At 36.7% G+C, this 11966-nt stretch overlaps 1 protein-coding gene across 2 annotated transcripts in view; it reads right to left on the bottom strand.

Moving 5' to 3' along the window:
* Positions 1 to 1658: 1658 nt before the first annotated feature.
* LOC135110284 (solute carrier family 25 member 16-like) overlaps positions 1659 to 11966 on the bottom strand; it is a 19153-nt gene continuing 8845 nt past the window's right edge. Inside the window, exons 2-8 of one of the 2 annotated variants that reach the window (XR_010273175.1) lie at positions 11393 to 11485; positions 10307 to 10440; positions 9112 to 9306; positions 7673 to 7829; positions 7180 to 7321; positions 6540 to 6736; positions 5524 to 5646 (exon numbers count right to left, since the gene is read on the bottom strand). Coding sequence is in view for 1 of the 2 variants with exons in the window: in XM_064022452.1 (XP_063878522.1) it covers positions 5463 to 5646; positions 7180 to 7321; positions 7673 to 7829; positions 9112 to 9306; positions 10307 to 10440; positions 11393 to 11485 (905 nt within the window). In the remaining variant the exon portion in view is untranslated. Of the gene's footprint in view, positions 5647 to 6539; positions 6737 to 7179; positions 7322 to 7672; positions 7830 to 9111; positions 9307 to 10306; positions 10441 to 11392; positions 11486 to 11966 lie in introns of both variants that reach the window. The other variant, XM_064022452.1, reaches the window with a different exon arrangement.

The following is an 11966-nucleotide window of genomic DNA, read 5'->3' as shown; positions in this document are numbered from 1 at the left end:
ATGATGAAATACGTACATGACATTACTTGAAACTTAAAGGTGGTTCAGCCATGAGAACAGAACACTGCCATGCCACACAAATGTCACTATGGATAGGATCTCATAGTCAGTGTTAAAAAACTCAAGTGAACATTTATAATCATGCCAGGGTTCACTTGCACATCAGGAGGAAGAAAGACCATACACTCTGAAGGGTGTTGGATGGAAGCTAGTGGGAAGACCAAAGAAGACCTGGACATAGTGTGACGAGAGAAGGATGCACATAATGAGAGACCAAAGAAGACTGTATGTGGAGGAAGCCAAGAGAAGGATAGACTGAAGAAGACCTATGATGTGCAGAGTTGGACATGAGGGGGATGAACATACAAGGCATGGTGTGTGGATGAAGACAAGAGAGGGATGAACATATGAGAAGAGATCGTTTATGACTGTAAAACGTGAAAGATTCACGTCATCCACGGATGTCAGGGAAAAAATAAAGATGCTAAACAAAACTATAATGATGATGTCAGTGTTCACTCCTGTCCCACCTGTATTGTGTGTGCTGCCTCAAGGGATATCACAGAGGAGGTTATGAAATGTGCAGGCAAGCCTGAGTGGTGCAAGTGAGAGTGACATAAAAGCCTGCAACATGGTGAGGCCTCATTATCAATTCACAATCATCCACAGCATTCTGTTTGCATGACAGTACTCGCCTTAAGATAAAGCAGATGGAGTTACACTATAATGAGTGTTGATGTTTGATTAGACATGTAGCAAAGAATGGGATGAATGTGGCAATGTACAGGTGTGAGGTAGAGGTGAGATACAGGTGAAGGCATTCAATATTCAATATAAAAGCAACAGCTGCAATAAAGTAATCATTCACATTCAGGAATTCAAACAAATGAAAAAAAATTTTTTAAATGTGCCATGATAAAATAAATAAACATTATTTATATCAAGAATCATACGGTGCTAACATATCCTTGCAACATTGCCAAATACAAATTGATAAAAAATTCTTAACACTGTGTTCATTCAGATCCACAAGTTTCAATACCTTTAAGTCATTTCATGGATAACATTAAAATTACTTGGTCAGTTTGAATTTAGTAATGGAAGACCCTTTACTCAGTGTATGTAGGAGCACCAAACTTTGTAGCTGAGGAAACTGTTACACTATTGTCACTCATAAAATCCTGCACAATTACATTTTTTTACCTTCAAAATAGAAAATACTCATTGTCATGCCTCCCTTAGAAGCATAAAAACCACTGATCTGAAAGTGGGGCAAATATTTTTGGGGGGATGTAAGGAGCTTTGGCTGAAGAAAGAACATCTCACACAGAAGTAAAAGTACAGTGCCTTAAATATCAAGGCCAATAAAAATAAATAAATAAATAAATAAATAAATAAATAAATAAATAAATAAATAAAAAATAATAATAAATTATATATATATATATATATATATATATATATATATATATATATATATATATATATATATATATATATATATATATATATATATATATATATATATATATATATATATATATATATATATATATATTTTTTTTTTTTTCAGTGTAGGGCCCCAAAAAAATATGAAGTAAATTTTTTTAACACTCTGAGCTCTGACATGGCACAAGCAACTATCCCTGTAAGTGTACCAAGTAATTAAAAATCTGTTTCAGAGTAAAAATCCAAAAATCACCATGAAATTACCTGGGCAACTTATGAGTGATAATATGTAGATATAAAAGATGATGGTCTTCCTTCTGTAATATCTTACTTCCACATGGAGAAGAAAAACAAAGAAGAAAAAGAATACTTGAGTACTGCAATGGCATGAAACAGGAAACTACAATAAATATAATGAAAATGTCACATATTATACACAAAAATCAGTGTTCAGTCTATCAAGTAAGGTGAACAAATTTTAAATAAGTGAGTGACAGAAAAGCAAGACAACATCCCATTCCTGACACTGGCCTGGTGACAGTATGGATGAGATGGGTGCAATGGGTGTGTTCCTGCAGCCAGCGCCCCGCCAGGAGGGAGGCTGCAGGACAAAGAGAGGACTTGTCAACTGTACAGTCAAGCTCACAAAATGCAACACACAAAAATGCTTCACTGATTAAATACCAACATATACTCTTAATACATCAACAACAATTACAACATGCACATCTATAAAAAATATAATCTCAGATCACTTACTTATTTCTACCATACCAGCTCAACCATTACATAACTTAATCTAACTAGAAATAATTCAACAACACCTTCCATAATTTAGTACACACTGTGTGTGGAGCTTTAATGCAACACAATGTTCAGGCCACATGGAGACTGCTCAGAAAGATACACAACTACACAATTATATGCAATCAGGATTAAAAGTCTAGTAACATATCTGCCCTCATTTCCACTGGGTGTTGCATTTTCACAAACTGAAGTCCTCTGATATGCTGAGAAAATATTAAGTGTTACATTCTGTAAGAATGTCAGCAAATCATGAGACACAATGCTTAGGGAAAGGAGGTAAAACACAAAGGAAGTGAGTGCTGAGGGTTACTCAACTTCTTACTGTCAATATTTTAAAAAGAGACTACAATGATGTTGAGAAAATAATGAAGAAAATTGCCAGCAAATCTGGAAAAGTACAGTTCCATCATGTTTAGCAGTTGATATAATTAAGATGAGAACACCGATGGCATACTTTTCCATGCACTATGAAACCCGTGCATATGACCAGTGCACAGGACTGCCCTCACACTTCACAGGTGGCACACACTTCATGATGGAGCAAGTTCACCAATTTCTGCCTGACTCTACAGTGCCAAATATTCAACCTGTCAGACAATCAATTCACAAGACAAATAATTAAATAAATAAAATAAGCTCTAAAAATTATGTAATCCACTCCTAGAAAGATACAAATATGGAATCACTATGACCATGTTGGGAGGCAATGGGCAAGTGAGTGACCAGCACAAGAAAACAGTAAACAGTGAGCTGCAAGACTGTGTCCCACTGGAAGCTGTCCATTTGATGCTGTCATCAAGTGCTCCTGGATCACTCACACCATGCCATCAAGCTGCTTTTGATGAGGAGTGTAGCAAGGAGCACTGAACAGCAGGATGAGTCTCTACATAAGTCACTTAAAAAATCTTGCCTCCACTAACAAAGAAAGGGACACCCTCCAAACCTACAAAAAATATGCCAGATGCTATAGGCTCAAAATGCAAAAAAAGAGTAATAAAGAATATTCAATGCAACAGTTACCTAAGTACGTACAATCTATGTTCCTTGAGAGGCATGTAGCATTAAGTACTCTATCTCAACATCACTCTGTATTTAAAAAATCAGCTTTAATTGTAGGCAACACATAATTCTTCATCCCTCTTCTTTACATGATAGGAGCCTTTTGTAAACAGCAGGTGTGACATACTGACAAAAGCCTGACTTATCCTGCAGAGAGAATGAAGCCAGGCTGCCACCACAAAAAATACAGACCCATAAAAGATGAAAGGAGACTTCAAAATATTTCTTTCTCACATACAGCAGTAATAAATAACTCAATACACTTCTGCATTCTTCTAGCAGTGCATTAATGTCTAAAGTGTTGTCATTATTTAACTCATACCCTAGACTCACTACACAGCATGCATTTCTTTCTCCTTACCAGCACCACTCTAGACTAACTCTTTGATGATAAGGATGGATACCTGATACTCTTTTAAATCCCAGAAATATTAAATCCTGAATATTTTGGTGTCTTATCTTCATTACTCTCTAACAGGCTCTACTGGAAGTTATATGGATTTTCAAGAGTATTTTCATGATTCTAGTTAATAACAGTTCAACAAAAATCCTACATCCTACTGATGGGAACATGACTAATCATCTCTGTAGCTTGTGAATATAGTCCTAATGAGAGAATAAAATAGTTGAGAAGTATGAGCCACAGAGCTTAAAGTCCACAACACAAGGATTATCTACTACAAAAATCCGAAGCTGGAAAAGAAATCATATTCAGCACCTAACTCCATGTCACCAAAAAGTGCTATTCTATTCTGTAGCTGGTTTAAATGTGTTCATACGGGAGGACTTCGTAGAGAAAGGAAAGCTGTCAAGAGAAGGATGCCTGAGTGTGCCTGGTGGAGGAGACCTGCAGACACATCAGCTCAACAAAGATGTAACAGAAGATGCCTAGAGAAAGAAGAGAAATTTAAATACATTTTGTCCACTATATCCTACCTAGCTTTCCTTAGTGCAATACCAATGGGTACAAACAATGATGAACAAACACCACAATCAGCAGCTTTCTTAACTCATTAAAAATAACACATCATTTGATTTCTAATATCACAAAGTCCTCCTAATCATATCAAAATTAAATAGGTAATTACACAACACACATAACAAGTAGTAAAAAAGAAGTACTAGAGTTGAAATTCCAATATTAAAAGGAAAGGTTTGGACAATTTATGAGAAATATCTTTGCTTAAATACTATTACTACAACAACAATGATTATTACTATAACTACTACAACTAAATTATATTCTATGCCAAGTTAATAACTTACATGAATAAAGGAGGCTGGGTCAAGGCTTAAAAATGCACATACCCCATCCTTCACACACACAGAGTAAATTAAAATCAATATCAATAATAAGTCATAATATTAGACAAATAAGCAACTACACCATTCAGTTTGGTGGCATGCCTGAGGTAAAAGCCATAAAGAACATTTCTATACAGGAAGATACAGAATTTTCTTTAGAGATGGAAGCAGACTAAGGAAGATTATCAATAAAATGACTCCCTGTTGATTTAGTAGCAAAATTGGAGTAGATTGTTTCATTCATTACCACTTCACTGACCCAATACAAAACTCTCCTTCAAAATAGTACACACATTTGTCTTGGTCATTTGTCTTCTGTGATGAATGAGAACATTTTAATTTTTTGGCATCAGCAACTTCATGTACAGTTGGCCAAAAAGGTGATGTCCCATTCTACAAAATGCTTGAATAAAAAATATCAGGCAACTACCTCCCTCTATGGTGTCCCCAGCTCCTCTTGATCTTTATGGAACTCTTAATACAGACAAGTTCATTAGCCCATCAATTTCTAATCAACCTATAGATGTGCAATTCACTAGACTTGTGACATCACTACTTTGGGAGGATGTAAACTGGCATTTTTGGGGAAGACTCAACATAATGCAGATCTCAAAACAAGTACTTGAAAAATGCAATTTTTTTTTAATGAAAAACAGTAAAAAAAAACTATAAATTCTATGCACTTTCTTGGTAATGCATTAAGACATCATTGCTGCAGCACATCAGATCAATCACAATCAAGCAATTAATCATAGAAAAATAATCATGTAGCATAATATAAACTTTCTCCTTAAATTCTATCAGAGAAACCTTGGAGGTGGTCCCATTAGCAGTGGTGAGGGTTATCCAGCCTTGATGCTGAGCCCTGTGTCAAGGCCCAGCAGCTGCTTGGTCACCTCGTATGTGGAGAAGGACACAGCCACCATGGGAATGGCTCGCATGTAGTTGATACTCATGCCACGGTACAGGCCCCGCATGATGCCGTTCTCCCGGTAGATCAGCTTCAGGGTGTCCACCATGCCCATTCTGTTGATGAAAAAATACCATGACTCTCTGCCACCCAGCTATAACAGTTACAGTTCCACCACAGTGTGTGTGTGGAGTGGATTGGTGCAGATTTGATCTTCAATTAGCTTAATTCAGATTACTGCAAATTTTAACAAGATGCAAAGTGGAGAAAAAAGTTTATTCAGAGTTATAGAAATAAGCAAGATATTATTATAGTAAAGATAAATAATTACTGAAAATTCTACTTCAAGATATAAAGTTAAAACAAAGGCCATTTAAAGTTACAGAAGGAAAATATTATTGCAAAGAAAGAGCAGTTATGAAAACAAGCATGATGTTTATACTGAAAGAGAAATCTGGAAATATTTAGTGAGATCAAAAAGCTTTTCATCACACATTAAAATACCTTGTGGTTGGGAGTTTCATATCAAAGCAACAATACCCAAGTGTTTAGAGATTATAATAAAGGTCATCTGGCTGGGTACCATTATACCATATACTACTGGTATCCCAAAGAGTTCCTAAAAGGTTAGTGTATTACTTAAAGCATTCACATTACTAGTTCTTTTGAGAACCAAACTGAGTTGTTCTTGTACTCTCATTCCACACTACACTAATCACCTTACAGTAAACACCAGCCTCCATATCAGTGTGTTTTTAAGTTCACATGTATGTACAGTCACAGTCAATAGTTGAGCACCATTCTGCCCTTAACCTCTACTAACATTTTTTCTTAACCTCTACTAACGTTTTTTCTTAACATCAAATCCTCTAATCTGTTAAAAGTCAATTTGTTGTCATTTTTTTGCAAGATTATTACCAAACCACAGGACTTAAAATGAAGAGGAAAGGCACAACTAAGAAAGTGAATGCAGAAAAGTTATCAGACTTCAGACCACAGGGATACATACCAAGGCTTTACTGGCATTATGAGTTACCAGTACATGCAAACCTTCCAACAAACTATTCTTTGAACCTTTAGGACTCTCAAACCAAACCAAGGTAAAAGTAGGCAAGCAGTGGGGAAAGGAGGGCTACTGGCAGACGACTTGAGGAGCTCTTGGAGATCTGCCGCTGGAGAACTAAAGACAAGAGGGCAACTTACGCTCTGGTAAAGTAAGCATCACCCAGTACATGGAAGAGAAAAATAAAGTTAAATGATGAAAGACAAAGAGCACACAGCGCATCACCACTAACACAACTATAGTATTTGCAAAAAAAAAAAATAAATAAATAAAAAAATAAATAAAAAAATTTAAACCTTTCACCAAAAAAATAAGCATGGCAATAAGGAGGTAATATAAACACTACATGTTTAGAAGGAAAACTAAACTATGCATTCATATTTATACAGTTCCAGTAACATTTTAAAAGAACAAGAGAATGTCCCCACTCCACAACCAGGCTGTACACTTTAAGGCAGGTGCAACACAACATAAAACACTGCCCTGGAGACTCACTCTGCTGCATAATGTAAGAACACAATAAATGGTTTACTCTAACCAATCTTCACCTCATATACATACACACTCTACTCTATCGCAGACTCACCCGAACTTCCGTGTCTCCTCATTCATCCAGGCCAGCTGCATCCTCCGCCGTGTGACATCAAAAGGATAGGAGAAGCTTTGGGCCACGGCACCTGCCAGCCCACCACAGAAGAGTTTTGCAGGCACTGTCAGCACCAGCCCTCCTGCACAGTGAACACATAGGAGTATCAAAGGAAGAATAAATCATGCAAAAATATTTAGGTGTACAGAGGATGATGAGTGACAAGCCAGATTGCTTTTAGGCCTATATTTTAATCTTTTATTTTTCACACTTCCACAAACAAATTCTGCATAACTCTCAAATATTTTTTATATACATATTCAATAAGAGGTCTGGTTAAGTGCAACAAAACTTAAAAGAAAAGGCCCACTGAGATGCCAGTCGCTCAACAAGGTAATCCAAAAACAAGTAAAAAAATTGTTTGTTAATAAAGTATATAATTACCACACTTGCCCAACATCAGCTGCATCCATCACTAACGATTCATGCTTACCTGTATTTTTTGGGCAGGGTTTGCAGGTGTAGTGAGGTAACCACAGCATACAGAGGTACTTCATCTGCTCAAAACAGTAAAAGCTGAGGCCGGCATAGGGGATCATGCCGCACACTGTCGCTGTGAAGCCACGGTACAGGGCACGCATCCCTCCTTCCTGACAGGCATGGATAATGCTTAACTAGAATATTGCTGCAACTGTATAATCAGTGCCACAGGCTTGTCCTTATGGCCACATTAGTGATACATACAGTAACATGAAAATGAGAAAATAATATAAAAATTGATAAAACAACTTCAGTGATGATCTCAACTGATCTAATGTTGCACACAATTTTCCTCTATATTTCTTTTTATTTCCAGCCAAGGTCAACAAATACTGACGAACACCAAGTACGTTCTCTGATGTTAAGAATTGTTCCTTGTATCAGGGACGTGTATCACAGGGCATGCAGAGCACATGCCCTTGGCCCATGGTCCAGGGAGGTTCTTGTATGTAAAAAAATAAACAAACAAATAAATAAATAAATAAATGATAAAACAATAATAATAATAATAATAATAATAATAATAATAATAATAATAATAATAATAATAATAATAATAATAATAATAATGATAATAATAATAAGTATGAGTAAATAAAGAAAAAATAAATGAGATTTGATATGATGCACTTTTATTTATTATCTATTATTATCATTACAGTATTACTATTACGAATTATTATTATTATTATTATTATTATTATTATTATTATTATTATTATTATTATTATCATTATTATTTTTTTATTTATCTATTTATTTATTTATTTATTCATTTGTTTACATAAGGAGGCCTCCATGGAATGCAAGATCTCCTGGACCACAGGCCAAGGGCACGTGGTCTGGGCACCATGATAAGCACATCCCTGACAGCAACTGCAGCAATACATTCCAAACACACACTGCATACAACATTACAAACACACACACTGCATACAACATTCCAAACACACACTGCATACAACATTACAAGCACACACACTGCATACAACATTCCAAACACACACTGCATACAACATTACAAGCACACACACTGCATACAACATTCCAAACACACACTGCATACAACATTACAAACACACACACTGCATACAACATTCCAAACACACACTGCATACAACATTACAAACACACACACTGCATACAACATTACAAACACACACTGCATATAACATCTATAAGAAAACAATGCAAGTCCAAATAAGAATAAGAAAACTGAGAAAAAATTACACACAAATAATAGTTCATAATCTGACACACACACACACACACACACACACACAAAATGTAATCGCACACTAAACAAAACCAACCACAGAACACAGCACATCCTGAAAACCTACTGATAACAAAACAAAACAAAACACACAACCCACTTGCAATGTAACTCACCGTCTGAAAAATAGTGACAGCTGCGTTGACGATGCCGGAGTAAAGATGTTCGCCTGACACCTGGAATGCTAGTCTGGCCCTGATGGTGTCGAGTGGGTAGGTGAGGAAGACGGCCGTCACTCCAGCCATGGAGCCTGCCACTGCCGAGGTGGTCTTACTGAGGAACTTGTTATGTCCCCAGGAGTTGTTCAGAAGCTGTGGTAGTGAGTGAGAGAGGGAGTCCATCAGTGAGAGAAGAGAAGAGAAGAGAAGAGAAAGGAAAGAAGGAAGGAACAAACGAAGAAAAAATGAAAGAAAGAAAGGAAAGAGGGAAGGAAGGAATTATGGAAAAGTAGGTAAGTGAAAAACAACATCAGTGAGTATATGCATGACAGAATGAATGAGAAGTGAATGAGTCAATATCAAGAGAAAAACAGAGGTAAGTGACTAGGTATATATTTAATTATCAACAAGGTTCCAAGGCATGATGAAGTAAAAATAGTATCATTATAAAAACTGAATCACTGACCCCTGTGAATGAGTGAGTGAATTAATGTGCAAGGAAATAAACGAGTGCATGAGGGAAGCAAATATGTGAGAAAATAACTGCGAGACTGTATGAGTGAGTGAAAGTGAGTAAGTCCATTGGTGAGTGTCTGTGAGTGAGTGAATGCGTGACAATGAGTACTGAATGAGTGTGAGTTATTTGATCTTGTGAGTGAATGAGTTTGTTGAGTGAGTAAGAGTGAGGGTGTTGAGTAAATGACTAAGTAGGCGAGGGAGTGAACACGTCAGTGAATAAGTTAATGGGCAGATGACTAACTGAGTGAATGAATTATCCAATAATAGACCTTTCTGCTGTAAAACAACGATGCCATAAGGTGCCGAATGCAATAATAAGAGTGAATGAATAAATAAAAAAAAAAATAAATAAATAAATAAATAAATAAAAACGGGTGAGTAAATGAGTGTGAGAAATGATAAGCAAGTGACAAGCTGGCTGAATAAATGATCTAATAATCAACATTTTCGCTACAACAACGAGGTCATATGGCGCGGAATAAACTAATAAACGAATTAACAAATGAAAAAAAGAAAAAAAAGAATGAGTGAGTAAATATGTCCACATAATAAACTACCTATCTATCAATAAACGAATGAACAAATGAAAAACCACTGAGTAAGTAGATGAGTGGCAGAAAGGAACCACACCCACCTTCTTGTAGAATTCGAAAGAGGTGAACTGTGTGGAGGCGTAGGGGAAGATGCGGACCATTTGAGCCCCATTCCCCTTGTACAGCGCCCACACGTTCTCCCGCGCCACGATGTTCCGCAGCCCGCTCACCACTCCTGCAACACACACACACACACACACACATTAATATAGATAGACAGACATATGCTGATAGATATTTAACACACACATAAGACAAATACGTAAAATATATATTCAGCTCTCTCTCTCTCTCTCTCTATCTCGATGAGGCGACGGAAATACAGGGAGGAGGGAGAGGGAAAGGGGAGAAGGAAATGGAGGGTAGTGGAAACTCGGAAAGGAGATTAGTGGGTTGGCTGGAGGAGGAGGAGGAGGAGGAGACCCTCTACACCTGCCTCCACCTGTGCCTCATTTACTTCTGGCGCCGCTCTCACCTCATCCACTTCCGTAACAATAAAACAAGACAAGACAAGACAGACAACTATAATAATAATAATAATAATAATAATAATAATAATAATAATAATAATAATAATAATAATAAAGCAATATATTTCTTACAGTACATAACAATGGAATACTCAATCAATTCTACGTGGGGAAAGTTAGGAATCCGACCGTAATATTTATATAGGCTCGTATCCACTTCTTTATTAACGCATGTAAATATACACGAATAAAGCAAAACACAGAATAAAATAAGAATCAATAAACAAGTACATAAATATGAAATAAAAAATACAATAACAAATGTTAATAACTGAATCTGAAGAGGAGGAGGAGGAGGAGGAGGAGGAGGAGGAGGAGGAGGAGGAGGAGGAGGAGGAGGAGGAGGAGGAGAAGAAGAAGAAGAAGAAGAAGAAGAAGAAGAAGAAGAAGAAGAAGAAGAAGAAGAAGAAGAAGAAGAGGAAAGAAAAGAAAAGAAAAGAAAAGAAAAGAAAAGAAAAGAGAAGAGAAAAGAGAAGAGAAGAGAAGAGAAGAGAAGAGAAGAAGAAAAGACCACTAATTTGGATCTAAAATATTCGCGCGCGCACACACACACACACATACACACACACACACACACACACACACACACACACGTACCGTCATGCCTGTAATGTTTGTTATGTGCCTGCAGCAGGATCTTGATGCGGTCCAAGGGCGCCACGGTGCTTTTGGCGCACATCCCCGCAAACCCTGGGGAAGGAGAAGATTTGATAAAATGAGTATTCGGGAAATGAAAGGGATAACGCAGAAAATATTTGGGTTTTATAACTCTCTCTCTCTCTCTCTCTGATGCCACAAGCAATTCATATTGAGGGTATCTGATTATTAAGCTAAAAATTATATTAAAAAAAAGTGGGAGGAAACGAGAGCGAGAAAAAATATAAAAAAATAAAAGGAAAAAAGAAGTGGGATAAGCAAGGCACAAACCAATAAAAAGTTAATGATAAATATAACTCAAGGCCACGAACAAGTAGCGCGGCGTGTGTTACTTGTATACATAATTCTGCACGCTTGTAAACACTCTTGTAAGCTAGCAGTCCCAGATCTCTGCTTCTGAAGTTAATGTAGTCAAGAGAACTTTTAAAAGAATACTGGATATATTTGTGCTTAAGAATGGTGGGTGGGTGTGCTGTGCATGCAGAAGTTTTGATATTTAATGCAGCGACTGCCA

The sequence above is a fragment of the Scylla paramamosain genome, chromosome 20 (assembly GCF_035594125.1).
Source record: "Scylla paramamosain isolate STU-SP2022 chromosome 20, ASM3559412v1, whole genome shotgun sequence".
NCBI classification, from domain to species: domain Eukaryota; kingdom Metazoa; phylum Arthropoda; class Malacostraca; order Decapoda; family Portunidae; genus Scylla; species Scylla paramamosain.
Note: the sequence above shows the minus strand (reverse complement) of the source record. Positions and strands in the feature narration are given on the sequence as shown.